At 42.1% G+C, this 21,840-nt stretch overlaps 1 protein-coding gene and 1 long non-coding RNA gene across 3 annotated transcripts; one reads left to right on the top strand and one right to left on the bottom strand.

Moving 5' to 3' along the window:
* Window positions 1–7,514: 7,514 nt before the first annotated feature.
* LOC118378414 (E3 ubiquitin-protein transferase RMND5B-like) lies at window positions 7,515–20,420 on the top strand. Of its 2 annotated transcripts, XM_035765390.2 has the most exons (11): window positions 7,538–7,595; window positions 8,684–8,743; window positions 8,853–9,025; window positions 9,793–9,935; window positions 10,120–10,257; window positions 10,385–10,485; window positions 12,773–12,939; window positions 14,193–14,358; window positions 16,100–16,202; window positions 18,029–18,183; window positions 18,312–20,420. In XM_035765390.2, the coding sequence occupies exons 3-11, from the start codon at window positions 8,887–8,889 to the stop codon at window positions 18,373–18,375; spliced, it is 1,176 nt and encodes a 391-aa protein (XP_035621283.2). In that variant the 5' UTR covers window positions 7,538–7,595; window positions 8,684–8,743; window positions 8,853–8,886; the 3' UTR covers window positions 18,376–20,420. The 2 variants fall into 2 exon arrangements, with proteins under 2 accessions (XP_052370716.1, XP_035621283.2); XM_052514756.1 differs by lacking the exon at window positions 8,684–8,743 and having other exon boundaries at window positions 7,515–7,595.
* On the bottom strand, window positions 10,641–11,899 carry LOC127927981 (uncharacterized). The gene is made up of 6 exons (XR_008129806.1): window positions 11,826–11,899; window positions 11,588–11,641; window positions 11,358–11,417; window positions 11,190–11,241; window positions 10,805–10,864; window positions 10,641–10,692 (listed from the first exon to the last, which is right to left on the bottom strand). It is a non-coding gene; the product is annotated as an uncharacterized LOC127927981 (long non-coding RNA).
* Window positions 20,421–21,840: the final 1,420 nt, after the last annotated feature.

Genomic DNA, 21,840 nt, shown 5'->3' on the forward strand with positions numbered 1-21,840 from the left:
AGGGTATTTAAGAACAAACCAACCCCTTAGTGTTCATGACAAACAGGACTGAATAGAGGTTATTTAAGGACAAACCAACCCCTTAGTGTTCATGACAAACAGGACTGAATAGAGGGTATTTAAGGACAAACCAACCCCTTAGTGTTCATGACAAACAGGACTGAATAGAGGTTATTTAAGAACAAACCAACTTAGTGTTCATGACAAACAGGACTGAATAGAGGTTATTTAATTAAGAACAAACCAACCCCTTAGTGTTCATGACAAACAGGACTGAATAGAGGTTATTTAAGAACAAACCAACCCCTTAGTGTTCATGACAAACAGGACTGAATAGAGGTTATTTAAGGACAAACCAACCACTTAGTGTTCATGACAAACAGGACTGAATAGAGGTTATTTAAGGACAAACCAACCCCTTAGTGTTCATGACAAACAGGACTGAATAGAGGGTATTTAAGAACAAACCAACCCCTTAGTGTTCATGACAAACAGGACTGAATAGAGGTTATTTAAGGACAAACCAACCCCTTAGTGTTCATGACAAACAGGACTGAATAGAGGGTATTTAAGGACAAACCAACCCCTTAGTGTTCATGACAAACAGGACTGAATAGAGGTTATTTAAGAACAAACCAACCCCTTAGTGTTCATGACAAACAGGACTGAATAGAGGTTATTTAAGGACAAACCAACCCCTTAGTGTTCATGACAAACAGGACTGAATAGAGGGTATTTAAGGACAAACCAACCCCTTAGTGTTCATGACAAACAGGACTGAATAGAGGGTATTTAAGGACAAACCAACCCCTTAGTGTTCATGACAAACAGGACTGAATAGGGGTTATTTAAGGACAAACCAACCCCTTAGTGTTCATGACAAACAGGACTGAATAGAGGTTATTTAAGGACAAACCAACCCCTTAGTGTTCATGACAAACAGGACTGAATAGAGGGTATTTAAGAACAAACCAACCCCTTAGTGTTCATGACAAACAGGACTGAATAGAGGTTATTTAAGAACAAACCAACTCCTTAGTGTTCATGACAAACAGGACTGAATAGAGGTTATTTAAGGACAAACCAACCCCTTAGTGTTCATGACAAACAGGACTGAATAGAGGTTATTTAATTAAGAACAAACCAACCCCTTAGTGTTCATGACAAACAGGACTGAATAGAGGGTATTTAAGAACAAACCAACCCCTTAGTGTTCATGACAAACAGGACTGAATAGAGGTTATTTAAGGACAAACCAACCCCTTAGTGTTCATGACAAACAGGACTGAATAGAGGTTATTTAAGGACAAACCAACCCCTTAGTGTTCATGACAAACAGGACTGAATAGAGGTTATTTAAGAACAAACCAACCCCTTAGTGTTCATGACAAACAGGACTGAATAGAGGTTATTTAATTAAGAACAAACCAACCCCTTAGTGTTCATGACAAACAGGACTGAATAGAGGTTATTTAAGAACAAACCAACTCCTTAGTGTTCATGACAAACAGGACTGAATAGAGGTTATTTAATTAAGAACAAACCAACTCCTTAGTGTTCATGACAAACAGGACTGAATAGAGGTTATTTAATTAAGAACAAACCAACCCCTTAGTGTTCATGACAAACAGGACTGAATAGAGGTTATTTAATTAAGAACAAACCAACTCCTTAGTGTTCATGACAAACAGGACTGAATAGAGGTTATTTAAGGACAAACCAACTCCTTAGTGTTCATGACAAACAGGACTGAATAGAGGGTATTTAAGGACAAACCAACCCCTTAGTGTTCATGACAAACAGGACTGAATATAGGGTATTTAAGGACAAACCAACCCCTTAGTGTTCATGACAAACAGGACTGAATAGAGGGTATTTAAGAACAAACCAACCCCTTAGTGTTCATGACAAACAGGACTGAATAGAGGTTATTTAAGGACAAACCAACCCCTTAGTGTTGATGACAAACAGGACTGAATAGAGGTTATTTAAGAACAAACCAACCCCTTAGTGTTCATGACAAACAGGACTGAATAGAGGGTATTTAAGGACAAACCAACCCCTTAGTGTTCATGACAAACAGGACTGAATAGAGGTTATTTAAGGACAAACCAACCCCTTAGTGTTCATGACAAACAGGACTGAATAGAGGTTATTTAAGGACAAACCAACCCCTTAGTGTTCATGACAAACAGGACTGAATAGAGGGTATTTAAGGACAAACCAACCCCTTAGTGTTCATGACAAACAGGACTGAATAGAGGGTATTTAAGGACAAACCAACCCCTTAGTGTTCATGACAAACAGGACTGAATAGAGGGTATTTAAGGACAAACCAACCCCTTAGTGTTCATGACAAACAGGACTGAATAGAGGTTATTTAAGAACAAACCAACCCCTTAGTGTTCATGACAAACAGGACTGAATAGAGGGTATTTAAGGACAAACCAACCCCTTAGTGTTCATGACAAACAGGACTGAATAGAGGGTATTTATGGACAAACCAACCCCTTAGTGTTCATGACAAACAGGACTGAATAGAGGGTATTTAAGAACAAACCAACTCCTTAGTGTTCATGACAAACAGGACTGAATAGAGGTTATTTAAGGACAAACCAACCCCTTAGTGTTCATGACAAACAGGACTGAATAGAGGTTATTTAAGGACAAACCAACCACTTAGTGTTCATGACAAACAGGACTGAATAGAGGTTATTTAAGGACAAACCAACCCCTTAGTGTTCATGACAAACAGGACTGAATAGAGGGTATTTAAGAACAAACCAACCCCTTAGTGTTCATGACAAACAGGACTGAATAGAGGTTATTTAAGGACAAACCAACCCCTTAGTGTTCATGACAAACAGGACTGAATAGAGGGTATTTAAGGACAAACCAACCCCTTAGTGTTCATGACAAACAGGACTGAATAGAGGTTATTTAAGAACAAACCAACCCCTTAGTGTTCATGACAAACAGGACTGAATAGAGGTTATTTAAGGACAAACCAACCCCTTAGTGTTCATGACAAACAGGACTGAATAGAGGTTATTTAAGGACAAACCAACCCCTTAGTGTTCATGACAAACAGGACTGAATAGAGGGTATTTAAGGACAAACCAACCCCTTAGTGTTCATGACAAACAGGACTGAATAGAGGGTATTTAAGGACAAACCAACCCCTTAGTGTTCATGACAAACAGGACTGAATAGGGGTTATTTAAGGACAAACCAACCCCTTAGTGTTGATGACAAACAGGACTGAATAGAGGTTATTTAAGGACAAACCAACCCCTTAGTGTTCATGACAAACAGGACTGAATAGAGGGTATTTAAGAACAAACCAACCCCTTAGTGTTCATGACAAACAGGACTGAATAGAGGTTATTTAAGAACAAACCAACTCCTTAGTGTTCATGACAAACAGGACTGAATAGAGGTTATTTAAGGACAAACCAACCCCTTAGTGTTCATGACAAACAGGACTGAATAGAGGTTATTTAATTAAGAACAAACCAACCCCTTAGTGTTCATGACAAACAGGACTGAATAGAGGGTATTTAAGAACAAACCAACCCCTTAGTGTTCATGACAAACAGGACTGAATAGAGGTTATTTAAGGACAAACCAACCCCTTAGTGTTCATGACAAACAGGACTGAATAGAGGGTATTTAAGGACAAACCAACCCCTTAGTGTTCATGACAAACAGGACTGAATAGAGGTTATTTAAGAACAAACCAACCCCTTAGTGTTCATGACAAACAGGACTGAATAGAGGTTATTTAATTAAGAACAAACCAACCCCTTAGTGTTCATGACAAACAGGACTGAATAGAGGTTATTTAAGAACAAACCAACCCCTTAGTGTTCATGACAAACAGGACTGAATAGAGGTTATTTAAGGACAAACCAACCACTTAGTGTTCATGACAAACAGGACTGAATAGAGGTTATTTAAGGACAAACCAACCCCTTAGTGTTCATGACAAACAGGACTGAATAGAGGGTATTTAAGAACAAACCAACCCCTTAGTGTTCATGTCAAACAGGACTGAATAGAGGTTATTTAAGGACAAACCAACCCCTTAGTGTTCATGACAAACAGGACTGAATAGAGGGTATTTAAGGACAAACCAACCCCTTAGTGTTCATGACAAACAGGACTGAATAGAGGTTATTTAAGAACAAACCAACCCCTTAGTGTTCATGACAAACAGGACTGAATAGAGGTTATTTAAGGACAAACCAACCCCTTAGTGTTCATGACAAACAGGACTGAATAGAGGGTATTTAAGGACAAACCAACCCCTTAGTGTTCATGACAAACAGGACTGAATAGAGGGTATTTAAGGACAAACCAACCCCTTAGTGTTCATGACAAACAGGACTGAATAGGGGTTATTTAAGGACAAACCAACCCCTTAGTGTTCATGACAAACAGGACTGAATAGAGGTTATTTAAGGACAAACCAACCCCTTAGTGTTCATGACAAACAGGACTGAATAGAGGGTATTTAAGAACAAACCAACCCCTTAGTGTTCATGACAAACAGGACTGAATAGAGGTTATTTAAGAACAAACCAACTCCTTAGTGTTCATGACAAACAGGACTGAATAGAGGTTATTTAAGGACAAACCAACCCCTTAGTGTTCATGACAAACAGGACTGAATAGAGGTTATTTAATTAAGGTAACAAACCAACCCCTTAGTGTTCAACAAACCAACCCCTTAGTGTTCATGACAAACAGGACTGAATAGAGGGTATTTAAGAACAAACCAACCCCTTAGTGTTCATGACAAACAGGACTGAATAGAGGTTATTTAAGGACAAACCAACCCCTTAGTGTTCATGACAAACAGGACTGAATAGAGGGTATTTAAGGACAAACCAACCCCTTAGTGTTCATGACAAACAGGACTGAATAGAGGTTATTTAAGAACAAACCAACCCCTTAGTGTTCATGACAAACAGGACTGAATAGAGGTTATTTAATTAAGAACAAACCAACCCCTTAGTGTTCATGACAAACAGGACTGAATAGAGGTTATTTAAGAACAAACCAACTCCTTAGTGTTCATGACAAACAGGACTGAATAGAGGTTATTTAATTAAGAACAAACCAACTCCTTAGTGTTCATGACAAACAGGACTGAATAGAGGTTATTTAATTAAGAACAAACCAACCCCTTAGTGTTCATGACAAACAGGACTGAATAGAGGTTATTTAATTAAGAACAAACCAACTCCTTAGTGTTCATGACAAACAGGACTGAATAGAGGTTATTTAAGGACAAACCAACTCCTTAGTGTTCATGACAAACAGGACTGAATAGAGGGTATTTAAGGACAAACCAACCCCTTAGTGTTCATGACAAACAGGACTGAATATAGGGTATTTAAGGACAAACCAACCCCTTAGTGTTCATGACAAACAGGACTGAATAGAGGGTATTTAAGAACAAACCAACCCCTTAGTGTTCATGACAAACAGGACTGAATAGAGGTTATTTAAGGACAAACCAACCCCTTAGTGTTGATGACAAACAGGACTGAATAGAGGTTATTTAAGAACAAACCAACCCCTTAGTGTTCATGACAAACAGGACTGAATAGAGGGTATTTAAGGACAAACCAACCCCTTAGTGTTCATGACAAACAGGACTGAATAGAGGTTATTTAAGGACAAACCAACCCCTTAGTGTTCATGACAAACAGGACTGAATAGAGGTTATTTAAGGACAAACCAACCCCTTAGTGTTCATGACAAACAGGACTGAATAGAGGGTATTTAAGGACAAACCAACCCCTTAGTGTTCATGACAAACAGGACTGAATAGAGGTTATTTAAGAACAAACCAACCCCTTAGTGTTGATGACAAACAGGACTGAATAGAGGTTATTTAAGAACAAACCAACCCCTTAGTGTTGATGACAAACAGGACTGAATAGAGGTTATTTAAGAACAAACCAACCCCTTAGTGTTCATGACAAACAGGACTGAATAGAAACCAGAAGGGTTACATTTCAAATCTGTCTTTTTTTCAACTGCCCGAGTTTGTTGTCCTTTTTGGGGTGTAATTGTGGTTTGTGAATCTGGTACCTAACTTGAAGCAATCCAAGTGTGTGTAAGGATTTATGTGCATGACTGTAATCTAGCCTATTGGGGGTTTCATTGCGCCTTCTAGAAAGATCCCATGCAAAAATCCCTCCAATCGTCTGTTGTGAAGTGTGATTATGCATGTTTAGATCATAAGGAGTGAAAGACGAGATCAATTGGAGTTAATTTGACTTACAGAAATCCTAATGTAATAATAATAACATATGCCATTTAGCAGACACTCTTATCCAAAGCCATTTACAGTCAAGCTTGCATCAATGTTTACGTATGGGTGGTTCAGGGAATCAAACTCACTTTTTAGGCGTTGCAAGAGCCGTACTCGACCAACTGAGCTGCAGAGAACAACACTTATCTTACTAGTGCTTCTCTAATCGGTGGTACACCCCTGGCTTGTATGACCACCATGCACCTACAGAAAAGTAGCCTCATTAATGTCTTAATCAAAATAACAGATTGCCTCTTATCCGCTCGTCCCATTATGCCACAGTTTGTACATCTCAATTGTCAGTAGAAAGCACATTTGTTTAAGCAAGTCAGCCATATCAGCTACGTTTTTTTATAGGCACTAAATGAGGCTGAATGAACTGTTTTGCTGCCAGAGAAGACTCCGCTGATAGCCAGGTGTAGCGGTGGTAAGATGTTGGCTTTATGTAGGCACCGTTTGTCACTGTTATAGTACGTTAATGTATTGTTTAGTGTTGTGTAGTGGCTTTGCTGGCATGCATCTAAAAACTATTTGGGGAGTTTACCCCACCAAGATTTACATGCTAAAATCGCCACTGATTAGCTTGATCACAGAATCCCTAATGCAAGATATTTCTTTATTTTGATACACTCAGTATGTGGTAATGCAAGTTATTGAAGTAACGGAATTGAGACCTTGAATTTATTGATTACATGAATAATTGAGGCATGTCTTATGAGTGACTTTCAGTGTGTGTGTGTGTGTGTGTGTGTGTGTGTGTGTGTGTGTGTGTGTGTGTGTGTGTGTGTGTGTGTGTGTGTGTGTGTGTGTGTTTTACATCAATGCCGGTCTGGGGTCATTACCAGATAGTTATATCACAGGTGGGAAATCCCCTGGGCAGCTCCAAGCCACACACCTGTCTTCACCATAGGTCTGCAATCTGGCCATAGATATCCATGCATAACCGTCCATACAGCACCACCTGGGGTTCGCAATTAAGTTGTAGGCTATTGTGAGACAATTTAATATTGGAATCAAATGCTATCACTTTGAAACCTACATTTTACCTGTTTTATAGGCATACGTGATTATGTATCAGAGGATGGAACTCTGAAAATATAGTATCTTTACACTCTGTAAAAACTGAAACATTGAATCAAGTCTAAGAACCTTACATTCATGGGTAAAGTAACTCCAGTACTTTTATTATGAAAATCCGAGACATGCTACACAGGAAGGAAGTTCCACAGATCGAAGGACGACTGGTGGAGAATAGCTGTCACGACAGGCAAGTGGTGTTTATGTTGACGTTTTATGTTGTTATTTTAATTTATTTTGATATTTTCTGACATGTCGTTGATATATTTGAGAATTGAAAAAAAGTATTTGGACAATCTGGCTATCTTTCTAACTATACAATCAATTAAAATACACCATTATAGTCAAACAAACAGCTTCGGTCCATGCTAGGTTTACATTACCGTTAGCTCGCTGTTTGTTTACGTTATGCGACAAGCTAACTTACTCAACAACATGTCTCAGTTGCCATTAGGATTTCTCGCTGTATGATAATCGACATTGTAACTAAGTGGTGTTTGATACCACGTCTTAAACAGCTTGATAACTAGCTACGCTAGCTGGCTTGGTACTGTTAATATGGTTGTGGATATAGCTAGTTAGCTTAGCTAGCGTAGCTAACTTGATATTTGCTACCATAGCTGTTATCAGAGATTTGTTGTCAGTTTTGAGTAAGTAACAAGAACATAGCTGGCTATATTGTTAGTCTTTAGCTAGCTACTTGACTCAAACAAAGTGTCAGCAAACGATTTGACTAGTTAGCATACCGTTCAAACTCTGTTTTGCAGTCGAATGTCATTGTGTGAAGGCTTGAGGCTGTGGACAGGGCCTATTAGCGTCAGCGAGAAAAGCAGTTCCAAAAGTAGCCACTGGTTTACAGTAGGTTTAGCTTCGAAAAGTTTTTATATTTTAGGAAGAGAAGAGGAAAGTTGCTAAGCAATGTTTTTCAAATGTATACAGCAGGAATGCCTAATTTGTCAATGAGACCAAAACATCCAGTCCTAACAACTGTTCTGCACTTGTTGATCTTGAATAGACTGTTCTTTCATATTTTCTGTTGCCTGTCAATGATTATGAATACTGTGCCATTGCACACTTTAGGTTCTAGCAAATCTGATTAAACTAATAAAGGATTTTGTTGACCAGTTTGGCTAAATCAGTTATACCAGTAGTGAAACAAAACTGTAGGGGTTATGGGAGGATTGCAAAATATTGAGCTATTGTCTGTGACCTTGTTCAGTGGTTCTCAAACCTCTACTCGGGGACCCATAGTTGTTCTATGTATTTGCTATATTCCAGAGCTAGCACACCTGATTCAACCTGTCAATGAACCATCAAGCCCTTGACTAGGTGATTCAGGTGAGCTGGTTCAGGGCTACAACAATATTGTGAAATGTCTGGTGGTCCCCGGGGAGAGGTTTGAGGACCAGTGATCTAGGCCTAGTTCCATATGTCTTGTTTCTCCCAGGTGGTAGTGAATGCGGTAGAGTCCCAGTCTAGGTATGGAGCAGTGTGCATGTGTGGAGCGGGAGCTGGAGAAGGTGCTCCATAGGTTCGTCATGTACGGACACCAGTCAGAGGAACGTCTGGACGAACTACTACGCAGCGTCTGTGAGCTACGGGGACAGCTGGTTACATTCGGTAAGGCAGAGCCAGCTCCACGCTCTAGTTTAGAAGTAGTGTCCACTCAAGTCATCAAGTCATTTGCAGGTGCATGGTACTAAATGAAAGAATGCTAGATACCTGCACACACTGTTACAGGCCCCATATTTGAGGAATTCGATGCAGGAGTACAACTAAAGCACTTCAACAATATGCAATTGAAGTTATTTAAACAATTTGGCCCTAGAGAAATGAAATATTGTTTTGCTTCGGTTGCGTGCCTTAACTCGCGAGGGTTCCGGCACAGAATTGATTCATAGGTTTCTTTATGTACATTCAACAGGACTGCTTTTAGCCTTGTTTAACCTTTTAATGTTCTGATTTGTTTGAACCTGATTGCCGTCTCCTTCAGAGCAGAGACATCACTTGAATATCGTTCTAATTCTAGACATTCTGTTACATAGCATTGTTAAAATGTTCCCATGTAATGGGGTCGATAACCGTAGAAATATGTAAGGGATAATCAACGAGGGTCTATGCATTCAAAAGCAGCTCAAACATAGAACATGTAAGAATGAACTATAGCCGTTGAATTCCACCGTGCAAATATACCGTGCGTTATAGGGAAATAATGCACGCTCGAGAAAGCCCTTCATGCCAATCAGAAACGAGTATTCAACAATGGCATGGTGTAAGTCATTATATTTCTACGTCGCCAACATGGCTGCCATAGAGTTTTGTGTCATGTCAATCACAATGCAGAAACCTCAATGTACCAGCTCTCTAAATATATGGCTCTCCTTCAGGGGTACAAGATGCAGATCTTTCGGTGCTGTCGCAGACCATGGCCCAGTGTTGTAAGAACATTAAAGAAACGGTACAGCTGCTGGCCTCCAGACACAAGGACATCCACGGCAGTGTCTCCAAAGTTGGCAAAGCTATCGACAGGGTAACATTTTCCCAATAAATACTTTCGTTATAGAATCTTTACATTTTTAGAAAAGATGAATGATGACACAACTCCCCTGCGGTTTATAAAATGTACCTTAAACACACAAGGGAGACATTTCAGCAGATTCTGTGTGTTTCATTTCCGGTTCTCCTTTGGTTGTTTCCTGGTTGTGTTTCTGTAGAACTTTGATGCAGAGGTGAGTGCAGTGGTGGCAGAGACCGTGTGGGACTCACCTGAGAGACAGAAGTACCTGAGTGAGACCATTGTGGAACACCTGTACAGACAAGGCATGCTGAGTGTGGCAGAGGACCTATGTCAGGTAAACAACTGAGATGAAACAAAAGCCTGCACACCCTGTTGGTCCCCAGAACCAGAATTGAAGACATTTGGTATATTTCATATGCATTAAAACTGCCTGGCTTCTCTGTTGTTTGTGTGTCTCACAGGAGTCTGGAGTAGTGATTGACATGAGCATGAAGCAGCCGTTCTTGGAACTCAACAGGATCCTGGAGGCCTTGAGGATGCAGGACCTCAGACCAGCACTAGAGTATGTACTGTACCTCCTCTCTGTTATATACTGACATCAGACCAGCACTAGAGTATGTACTGTACCTCCTCTCTGTTATATATATATATATATATATATATATATATATATATATATATACTGACCTCAGACCAGCACTAGAGTATGTACTGTACCTCCTCTCTGTTATATACTGACCTCAGACCAGCACTAGAGTATGTACTGTACCTCCTCTGTGATATATATATATATACTGATATCAGACCAGCACTAGAGTATGTACTGTACCTCCTCTCTGTTATATACTGACCTCATACCAGCACTAGAATATGTACTGTACCTCCTCTGTGATATATATATATATACTGACATCAGACCAGCACTAGAGTATGTACTGTACCTCCTCTGTGATATATACTGACCTCAGACTAGCACTAGAGTATGTACTGTACCTCCTCTGTGATATATATATATATATATATACTGACATCAGACCAGCACTAGAGTATGTACTGTACCTCCTCTGTGATATATACTGACCTCAGACTAGCACTCTGTACCTCCTCTGTGATATATATACCATCAGACCAGCACTAGAGTATGTACTGTACCTCCTCTCTGTTATATACTGACCTCAGACCAGCACTAGAGTATGTACTGTACCTCCTCTGTGATATATATATATATATACTGACATCAGACCAGCACTAGAGTATGTACTGTACCTCCTCTCTGTTATATACTGACCTCAGACCAGCACTAGAGTATGTACTGTACCTCCTCTGTGATATATATATATATATATACTGATATCAGACCAGCACTAGAGTATGTACTGTACCTCCTCTCTGTTATATACTGACCTCATACCAGCACTAGAATATGTACTGTACCTCCTCTGTGATATATATATATATACTGACATCAGACCAGCACTAGAGTATGTACTGTACCTCCTCTGTGATATATACTGACCTCAGACTAGCACTAGAGTATGTACTGTACCTCCTCTGTGATATATATATATATATATATACTGACATCAGACCAGCACTAGAGTATGTACTGTACCTCCTCTGTGATATATACTGACCTCAGACTAGCACTAGAGTATGTACTGTACCTCCTCTGTGATATATATACTGACATCAGACCAGCACTAGAGTATGTACTGTACCTCCTCTCTGTTATATACTGACCTCAGACCAGCACTAGAGTATGTACTGTACCTCCTCTGTGATATATATATATATATATACTGACATCAGACCAGCACTAGAGTATGTACTGTACCTCCTCTGTGATATATATATATATATATATATACTGACATCAGACCAGCACTAGAGTATGTACTGTACCTCCTCTCTGTTATATACTGACCTCAGACCAGCACTAGAGTATGTACTGTACCTCCTCTCTGTTATATACTGACCTCAGACTAGCACTAGAGTATGTACTGTACCTCCTCTGTGATATATATACTGACATCAGACCAGCACTAGAGTATGTACTGTACCTCCTCTCTGTTATATACTGACCTCAGACCAGCACTAGAATATGTACTGTACCTCCTCTGTGATATATATATATATATACTGACATCAGACCAGCACTAGAGTATGTACTGTACCTCCTCTGTGATATATACTGACCTCAGACTAGCACTAGAGTATGTACTGTACCTCCTCTGTGATATATATACTGACATCAGACCAGCACTAGAGTATGTACTGTACCTCCTCTCTGTTATATACTGACCTCAGACCAGCACTAGAATATGTACTGTACCTCCTCTGTGATATATATATATATATACTGACATCAGACCAGCACTAGAGTATGTACTGTACCTCCTCTGTGATATATACTGACCTCAGACTAGCACTAGAGTATGTACTGTACCTCCTCTGTGATATATATACTGACATCAGACCAGCACTAGAGTATGTACTGTACCTCCTCTCTGTTATATACTGACCTCAGACCAGCACTAGAGTATGTACTGTACCTCCTCTCTGTGTGCAGTTGAATGTGAATCAAACCCCTCTTTGATCATTTTCAGCCATTCAGTAACTGATTAACTTTAGAGTAGTGAACACAATTGAGATCTGAAATGCCAGGGTTGAAGGTCAATTAGAATTTCAGTTGACTTCCTGAATTGATTGAATTGGGGTCTATTCACTAGGAGCCAAACAGAACCAAACAGAAGGAAACGGGGAGGGACCTACCTGAATTTGCCCAATGTAAATGGAAAACAATCATTTCTAACTGTTTGCTACGGTGTGCACTAATGATTACAATCCAGGTGGGCAGTAACAAACCGGCAGCGCCTGCTGGACCTGAACAGTACCCTGGAGTTCAAGCTGCACCGCCTCTACTTCATCAGCCTGTTAAACGGAGGCATCACCAACCAGCTGGAGGCGCTACAGTACGCCAGGCACTTCCAGCCCTTCGCCTCACAGCACCAGAGAGGTAGGAACACAGACAGCCTGGGCCCTGTTCAGGTCAGCAGGGTGGGACAGATAGAAATTTAGGCAGCAGATATATGATGGTCTGAACGTAGGCACTAACAGTCCTTCACCTCATAGCACCAGAGGTAGGGACAGACATACCCTGGCTGGGGCCTCCTGGTGGTCTTGAAGAGCTTTTTGACAAGGATGTGTGTGTGTGTGTGTGTGTGTGTGTGTGTGTGTGTGTGTGTGTGTGTGTGTGTGTGTGTGTGTGTTATTGAAACAGGGAGGAACAACCTGTCCAATAAGAAACCCTAATTTTTGTTTTCTCAATAGCTTTCTTACAGGACTTCATAGCTTCCTTCTCTTACCAGCTGACTGACTAATGATCTGTTCCAATAGTCTGTGAATGGACACCTTCCTTCCTCCTCCATAACCCCTGTCTCCCACAGACAAGCTGAATAACACCTTCTCCTCTCCCCCAGACACCCTGAATAACACTGTCTCCTCTCCCACAGACACCCTGAATAACACTGTCTCCTCTCCCACAGACACCCTGAATAACACTGTCTCCTCTCCCACAGACAAGCTGAATAACACCTTCTCCTCTCCCCCAGACACCCTTAATAACACTGTCTCCTCTCCCACAGACACCCTGAATAACACTGTCTCCTCTCCCACAGACAAGCTGAATAACACCTTCTCCTCTCCCCCAGACACCCTTAATACCACTGTCTCCTCTCCCCCAGACACCCTGAATAACACTGTCTCCTCTCCCCCAGACACCCTGAATAACACTGTCTCCTCTCCCCCAGACACCCTGAATAACACTGTCTCCTCTCCCCAGACACCCTGAATAACACTGTCTCCTCTCCCCCAGACACCCTGAATAACACTGTCTCCTCTCCCCCAGACACCCTGAATAACACTGTCTCCTCTCCCCCAGACACCCTTCCTTCCTCCTTCATGACCACTGTCTCCTCTCCCCCAGACACCCTGAATAACACTGTCTCCTCTCCCCCAGACACCCTGAATAACACTGTCTCCTCTCCCCCAGACACCCTGAATAACACTGTCTCCTCTCCCCCAGACACCCTGAATAACACTGTCTCCTCTCCCCCAGACGTCCTTCCTTCCTCCTTCATGACCACTGTCTCCTCTCCCCCCAGACCTCTCCCCCAGACATCCTTCCTTCCTCCTTCATGACCACTGCCTCCTCTCCCCCCAGACCTCTCCCTCCAGAAATCCATTACAGCAGTGTCTTCTCTCCCCCAGACATCCAGATCCTCATGGGTAGTCTGGTGTACCTGCGGCACGGCATAGAGAACTCTCCCTACCGCTCTCTGTTGGAGACCAACCAGTGGGCTGACATATGTAACAGCTTCACCAGGGACGCCTGCGCTCTGCTGGGGCTATCTGTAGAGTCACCTCTCAGTGTCAGGTTAGACACACACACACAGCAGTATAACGCTGATAGTAAGATTCCTTGTCATCGTTTTTCACTGCAGTATGTACAGTTGAAGTCGGAAGTTTACATACACTTAGGTTGGAGTCATTAACTCGTTTTTCAGCCACTTCACAAATGTCTTGTTAACAAACTATAGTTTTGACAGGTCGGTTAGGACATCTACTTTGTGCATGTCACAAGTCATTTTTCCAACAATTGTTTACAGACAGATTATTTCACTGTATCACAATTTGAGTGGGTCAGAAGTTTACATACACTAAGATGACTGTGCCTTTAATCAGCTTGGAAAATTCCAGGAAATGATGTCATGGCTTTAGAAGCTTCTGATTGACTGAAATTATGTCAATTAACCTATTGGAGGTGTACCTGTGGATGTATTTCAAGGCCTACCTTCAAACTCAGTGCCTCTTTGCTTGACATCATGGGAAAGTCAAAAGAAATGAGCCAAGACCCCAGAAAAAACATTGTAGACCTCCATGAGTCTGGTTCATCCTTGGCAGCAATTTCCAAATGCCTGAAGGTACCACGTTCATCTGTACAAACAATAGTACGCAAGTTTAAACACCATGGGACCACGCAGCCGTCATATCGCTCAGGAAGGAGACGCGTTCTGTCTCCTAGAGATGAACGTACTTTGGTGTGAAAAGTGCAAATCAACCCCATAACAACAGCAAAGGACCTTGTGAAGATGCTGGAGGAAACAGGTACAAAAGTATCTACATCCACAGTAAAACTAGTCCTATATCGACATAACCTGAAAGGGCGTGCAGCAAGGAAGAAGCCACTGCTCCAAAACCGCCGTAAAAAAGCCAGATTACGGTTCGCAACTGCACATCGGGACAAAGATCGTACTTTCTGGAGAAATGTCCTCTGGTCTGATGAAACAAAAATAGAACTGTTTGGTCATAATGTCCATTGTTACGGTTGGAAGAAAAAGGGGGAGTCTTGCAAGCCGAAGAACACCATCGCAACCGTGAAGCACAGGGGTGGCAACATCATGTTGTGGGGGTGCTTTGCTGCAGGAGGGACTGGTTCTCTTCACAAAATAAATGGCGTCATGAGGAAGGAAAATTAGGTGGATATATTGAAGCCACATCTCAAGACATCAGTCAGGAAGTTAAAGCTTGGTCGCAAATGGGTCTTCTAAATGGACATTGACCCCAAGCATGTTTACAAAGTTGTGGCAAAATGGCTTAAGGACAACAAAGTCAAGGTATTGGAGTGGCCATCACAAAGCCCTGACCTCAATTCTATAGAAAACTTGTGGGCAGAACTGAAAAAGCATGTGTGAGCAAGGAGGCCTACAAACCTGACCCAGTTCCACCAGCTCTGTCAGGAGGAATGGGACAAAATTCACCCAACTTATTGTGGGAAGCTTGTGGAAGGCTACCCGAAACGTTTGACCCAAGTTAAACAATTTAAAGGCAATGCTACCAAATACTAATTGAGTGTATGTAAACTTCTGACCCACTGGGAATGTGATGAAATAAATAAAAGCTGAAATAAATCATTCTCTCTGCAATTACTCTGACATTTCACATTCATAAAACAAAGTGGTGATCCTAACTGACCTAAGACAGGGAATTGTTACTAGGATTAAATGTCAGGAATTGTGAAAAACTGAGTTGAAATGTATTTAGCTAAGCTGTAGGTAAACCTCAGACTTCAACGATATCTGTGATTTCCATGTGTGTCTCTCTGTGTTGAATGTCAGTTTTGCGTCAGGCTGCATGGCTCTGCCCGTCCTGATGAACATCAAACAGGTGATTGAACAGAGACAGTGTAGTGGAGTCTGGACACACAAGGACGAGCTGCCCGTAAGTCTCCCTCTCTAAGCTCTCTGCTTTTCTCTCATGACTTTCTCTGGGTGACTTTCTCTGGGTGTGAATCCTCAGAGTATTTATTAGCATTTAAAAGCAAGAATTGTAATTCATAACTATTTTTTAACTATTCATGAAATAGAAAATAAATAAAAAATAACATGCATAATACTACACTGCTCAAAAAGATATAGGGAACACTTAAACCACACAATGTAACTCCAAGTCAATCACACTTCTGTGAAATCAAACTGTCCACTTAGGAAGCAACACTGATTGACAATAAATGTCACATGCTGTTGTGCAAATGGAATAGACAACAGGTGGAAATTATAGGCAATTAGCAAGACACCCCCAATAAAGGAGTGGTTCTGCAGGTAGTGACCACAGACCACTTCTCAGTTCCTATGCTTCCTGGCTGATGTTTTGGTCACTTTTCAATTCTGACGGCGCTTTCACTCTAGTGGTAGCATGAGACGGAGTCTACAACCCACACAAGTGGCTCAGGTAGCGCAGCTCATCCAGGATGGAACATCAATACGAGCTGTGGCAAGAAGGTTTGATGTTTCTGTCAGCGTAGTGTCCAGAGCATGGAGGCGCTACCACGAGACAGGCCAGTACATCAGGAGACGTGGAGGAGGCCGTAGGAGGGCAACAACCCAGCAGCAGGACCGCTACCTCCGCCTTTGTGCAAGGAGGAGCAGGAGGTGCACTGCCAGAGCCCTGCAAAATGACCTCCAGCAGGCCACAAATGTGCATGTGTCTGCTGAAACGGTCAGAAACAGACTCCATGAGGGTGGTATGAGGGCCCGACGTCCACAGGTGGGGGTTGTGCTTACAGCCCAACACCGTGCAGGACGTTTGGCATTTGCCAGAGAACACCAAGATTGGCAAATTCGCCACTGGCGCCCTGTGCTCTTCACAGATGAAAGCAGGTTCACACTGAGCACATGTGACAGTCTGGAGACGCCGTGGATAACTTTCTGCTGCCTGCAACATCCTCCAGCATGACCGGTTTGGCAGTGGGTCAGTCATGGTGTGGGGTGGCATTTCTTTGGGGGGCCGCACAGCCCTCCATGTGCTCGCCAGAGGTAGCCTGACTGCCATTAGGTACCGAGATGAGATCCTCAGACCCCTTGTGAGACCATATGCTGGTGCGGTTCGCCCTGGGTTCCTCCTAATGCAAGACAATACTTGACCTCATGTGGCTGGAGTGTGTCAGCAGTTCCTGCAAGAGGAAGGTATTGATGCTATGGACTGGCCCGCCCGTTCCCCAGCCCTGAATCCAATTGAGCACATCTGGGACATCATGTCTCGCTCCATCCACCAACGCCACGTTGCACCACAGACTGTCCAGGAGTTGGCGGATGCTTTAGTCCAGGTCTGGGAGGAGATCCCTCAGGAGACCATCCACCACCTCATCAGGAGCATGCCCAGGCGTTGTAGGGAGGTCATACAGGCACGTGAAGGCCACACACACTACTGAGCCTCATTTTGACTTGTTTTAAGGACATTACATCAAAGTTGGATCAGCCTGTAGTGTGGTTTTCCACTTTAATTTTGAGTGTGACTCCAAATCCAGACCTCCATGGGTTGATACATTTGATTTCCATTGATACATTTTGCGTGATTTTTGTTGTCAGCACATTCAACTGTGTGAAGAAAAAAATATTTAATCAGAATATTTCATTCATTCAGATCTAGGATGTGTTATTTTAGTGTTCCCTTTATTTTTTTGAGCAGTGTATAACCATTTCTAATGGATTATTAATGAAGGTTGTCATAGAAGGGTAACGGAGTGGTCCTGTCTACCCTCCCTCCAGATTGAGATAGACCTGGGGAAGAAGTGCTGGTACCACTCTGTGTTCGCCTGCCCCATCCTCCGACAGCAGACGTCAGAGAGCAACCCTCCCATGAAGCTCATCTGTGGACACGTCATCTCCAGAGACGCCCTCAACAAACTCACCAACGCTGGAAAGTGAGTCTGATCCAGGTTTACAGGCAGACAAACAGGCACTCAACCATTGACAGTCAGACCTGTGGAACTCTGTGGTTAAACTCTCCTGCCGGTCTGTATATGTCTAACTCTGTCCTCCATCTCCTCAGACTGAAATGTCCCTACTGTCCCATGGAGCAGAACCCCTCGGATGCCAAGCAGATCTTCTTTTGATCCCCCATCCTGTTTCCTGAAACCCCCTGGAAACCCCCAGGCAAAGTGGAGCTCCTTTGAGCTACAGTAGCGACCTGCTACCCCAGGACCCCTGTAAATCCCCCATCCTACCTCCTGAGAGAGAGAGATCTCAAAAGGATCATTCATTCATTGACACTCATTTGCAGCTGCCTGCAGAACTTACTATAGGCTAATTCTTGTTAAGGATGTGATGATGCGTTATCATGGGGTATCAAGTTGAGTTGTAGAGTTTTTGGACGACTGCTCTGTTCCTTGTTTCTTTCCTCTATATATCCATCTGTAGGCTTTCCTCAGAACACAGAATCCTCTCTATCCATCTGTAGGCTTTCCTCAGAACACAGAATCCTCTCTATCCATCTGTAGGCTTTCCTCAGAACACAGAATCCTCTATATATCCATCTGTAGGCTTTCCTCAGAACACAGAATCCTCTATTTATCCATCTGTAGGCTTTCCTCAGAACACAGAATCCTCTATATATCCATCTGTAGGCTTTCCTCAGAACACAGAATCCTCTATTTATCCATCTGTAGGCTTTCCTCAGAACACAGAATCCTCTATATATCCATCTGTAGGCTTTCCTCAGAACACAGAATTCTCTATCCATCTGTAGGCTTTCCTCAGAACACAGAATCCTCTATTTATCCATCTGTAGGCTTTCCTCAGAACACAGAATCCTCTATATATCCATCTGTAGGCTTTCCTCAGAACACAGAATCCTCTATATATCCATCTGTAGCCTTTCCTCAGAACACAGAATCCTCTATATATCCATCTGTAGACTTTCCTCAGAACACAATCCTCTATATATCCATCTGTAGGCTTTCCTCAGAACACAGAATCCTCTATATATCCATCTGTAGGCTTTCCTCAGAACACAGAATTCTCTATCCATCTGTAGCCTTTCCTCAGAACACAGAATCCTCTCTATCCATCTGTAGGCTTTCCTCAGAACACAGAATGGTCGGTTGAATGGATGTTAGGTGATGTGACATGGTTTTTAGGAAGTTGTCTGATTTCAGGAGAGTATTTAAACTTCTATATTACAGAGGTAAAGCTAAGTGGCCTCTGAGAAAGTATATTCACATATATATTTTATTGAGAGGTTGTGATTGGCTGATAGGTTGAGGTGACCGTGGTTACAGTTTGTGAATGGAACACTGATTGTAAAAAAAAAAGAGTTAAATCTTGCCTATTGGCTATGATGTAATAAAGGCCCTGATTGGTTGAAAGTCACTATGGGTTATAATACATGTATGTGTGATGATCAGCAGTTGTGATCATGGAGAGGTCGAGGGTCAATTGGCTGATTGATTTTGCAACTGCCTCCAATAACAATAATTTTCCTGTTTCTCGTTCTGTGTAGGCCGATGTATTTAACAAAAACAAATTATACTACTGTGAAGTCTGATTTTGTTTTTATTTATCATCGCTAGAATCAAGTCTCCTGTAAAATAGTGAAACCTTAAGTAACTTTATACCTTTTTATGAAATATAATTCTGCCACAAAATAGCAACATCAGTATTGGATCCATGATCAAATCCTTCTCCTTGGACCAAACGGATAGCTCACAGTCCATGAAATGGTGATGTCATACCAGCCCATGAAATGGTGATGTCATACCAGCCCATGAAATGGTGATGTCAGCAAGGTCTGCACCAGCATATCTTTAACAGCCGACCCATGTTAGCAGTCAGCCATTATATCAACTCTGCACTGATCTCCAGTCAGAATGAATGATGGTAACAGGTCTTTATTTGTGCGTACACATTTCTTTTGTGTTTAGTTGACATTTTATTTCCTGCTTTTGGTTGACAATCATTCACCTCCTTTCCCAGAATACATTATGATCTGTTATGGCTTCTTTGGGTTCTTTTTCTTTTCCAGCAGTCAGAGTTATTGAGTCGTCTGATAGGTTTGACTTTTACCTGCTTCTTTATTCAAGTTTTATTGTACATATTTATTCTCTAACATGTTTCATATTATACTTGCATCTTGAAATGGAATAAAAACTTTATACTCCAACTCTGTTTTTCTGTTTGTGAAATGTATCAGAGTTTGGTTGTTTTTCTGTTTGGTTAGCTGCAGAAAGATGTAGTTATTTTTTGGTGACAGCCAATACTAGCTACTATTATTGACTCACATGCTCTTCCTGCAGATGCCACCAGATGGCGGCCTTACCACACCAGATGACTCCATACTAAACAACATGCCTCAGCCTGAGATTTTAGTTGCAGAAACATCTCCACCTGGGCTAGCTGTATTCACTTCACGCAAAAAAAACTATCCTCCTGTTGACTTTAACTAGTGTTATATAGTGGTATAGTTATAAGTAATACTGTAAGTTTCCTAACATTGAATGCTTGAAATCTGAGCTGTGTGGGTTGCATGTGTAGAGTCCCTCCTACATACAGAGCAGCAACACAGAATCATGAGTTAATATCGTTCATCAACCCACACTCAGAAGGCAATCGCCCTCTCACAGTCACCTGTGTGAGTTGTGGAGTTATATTAAGCCCTGGTTTATATAATGTTAGATGGAGGTTGGTGAGTCAGAGGGAGGGGGAGGGATGGTGTTTGGCTTGACCCCCCCCCGGGAACATACACGTCAAGTCTAAAACAGGGCTGTTTGCTAACTGCTCAAACCATGAACCTGGCAACTACACCAAGTCAAATATGCTTGAGAGTGGGTGGCAGGAGGGGTCATTAATAATGGCTGGGATGGAGTGAATGGAAACCAGGTGTTTGATGCCATTCCATATGTTCTGTTCATGCCATTACTACGAGTCCGTCCTCCCCGATAAAGGTTGCACCAACCTCCGGTGGTACACACACAGATATTTTTCCATCAGGGTTCTAAAAGAACACTGGGTGTTTGTGTGTCCAGCACTCAACTTCACAAAACCACACAGGGCAGCCACTCCCCTTCTCTTCAGCTTACCTTGGCTGGCTCCCATGGAAAGACCTGTTCCTTACGCTAACAAAGATCCTCCTCTGTTCACATCTAGGCTGACCTCTGCCCTCTAATGTCCAAACTCAGGGAGGAGGTATGTAAGGGCCAGGTTTGTACAGGGGAGTGACAGGGTGTGTGGTGATAAGGATCCAAGGCCGAGACATTCTAAAGGGGACTTTCCTAGCAGATTCCTCCAATCTGTAGTTCAGAGGGGCCACAAAAACGAATCTCTCAGTTACTACAGATATTGGGAGAATCTCAGTTGCAAACTCCTCGTGTCCTCTCCACCTTCTCAAAACCTAATGGATGAATAAGCCAGGAGTCCGGCCCCTCTGACCTTCTCCTCCAATGGGTTTTGAGAAGAAGGCGAACAGTAGACAATTGAGAGATTCTCCCATTGTCCAGTCCTGCACACAACAATAGGTATTTAAAGTCCCAGGAGGATGGGGGAAAGGTAACCAGGTCTGAGATGAATGGAGACAGTTAAAAAGG

Source organism: Oncorhynchus keta, chromosome 4 (assembly GCF_023373465.1).
Source record: "Oncorhynchus keta strain PuntledgeMale-10-30-2019 chromosome 4, Oket_V2, whole genome shotgun sequence".
Taxonomy (NCBI): Eukaryota; Metazoa; Chordata; class Actinopteri; order Salmoniformes; family Salmonidae; genus Oncorhynchus; species Oncorhynchus keta.

What these genes read in the sequence shown, in the direction of transcription:
- LOC118378414 (XM_052514756.1), top strand. Translation starts at nt 8,887, where the DNA reads ATGGAGCAGTGTGCATGTGTGGAGCGGGAGCTGGAGAAGGTGCTCCAT. An exon ending in GGGACAGCTGGTTACATTCG is followed by an intron (nt 9,026 to 9,792) that starts GTAAGGCAGAGC and finishes GCTCTCCTTCAG; the next exon opens with GGGTACAAGATGCAGATCTT. An exon ending in GACCTCAGACCAGCACTAGA is followed by an intron (nt 10,486 to 12,772) that starts GTATGTACTGTA and finishes ATTACAATCCAG; the next exon opens with GTGGGCAGTAACAAACCGGC.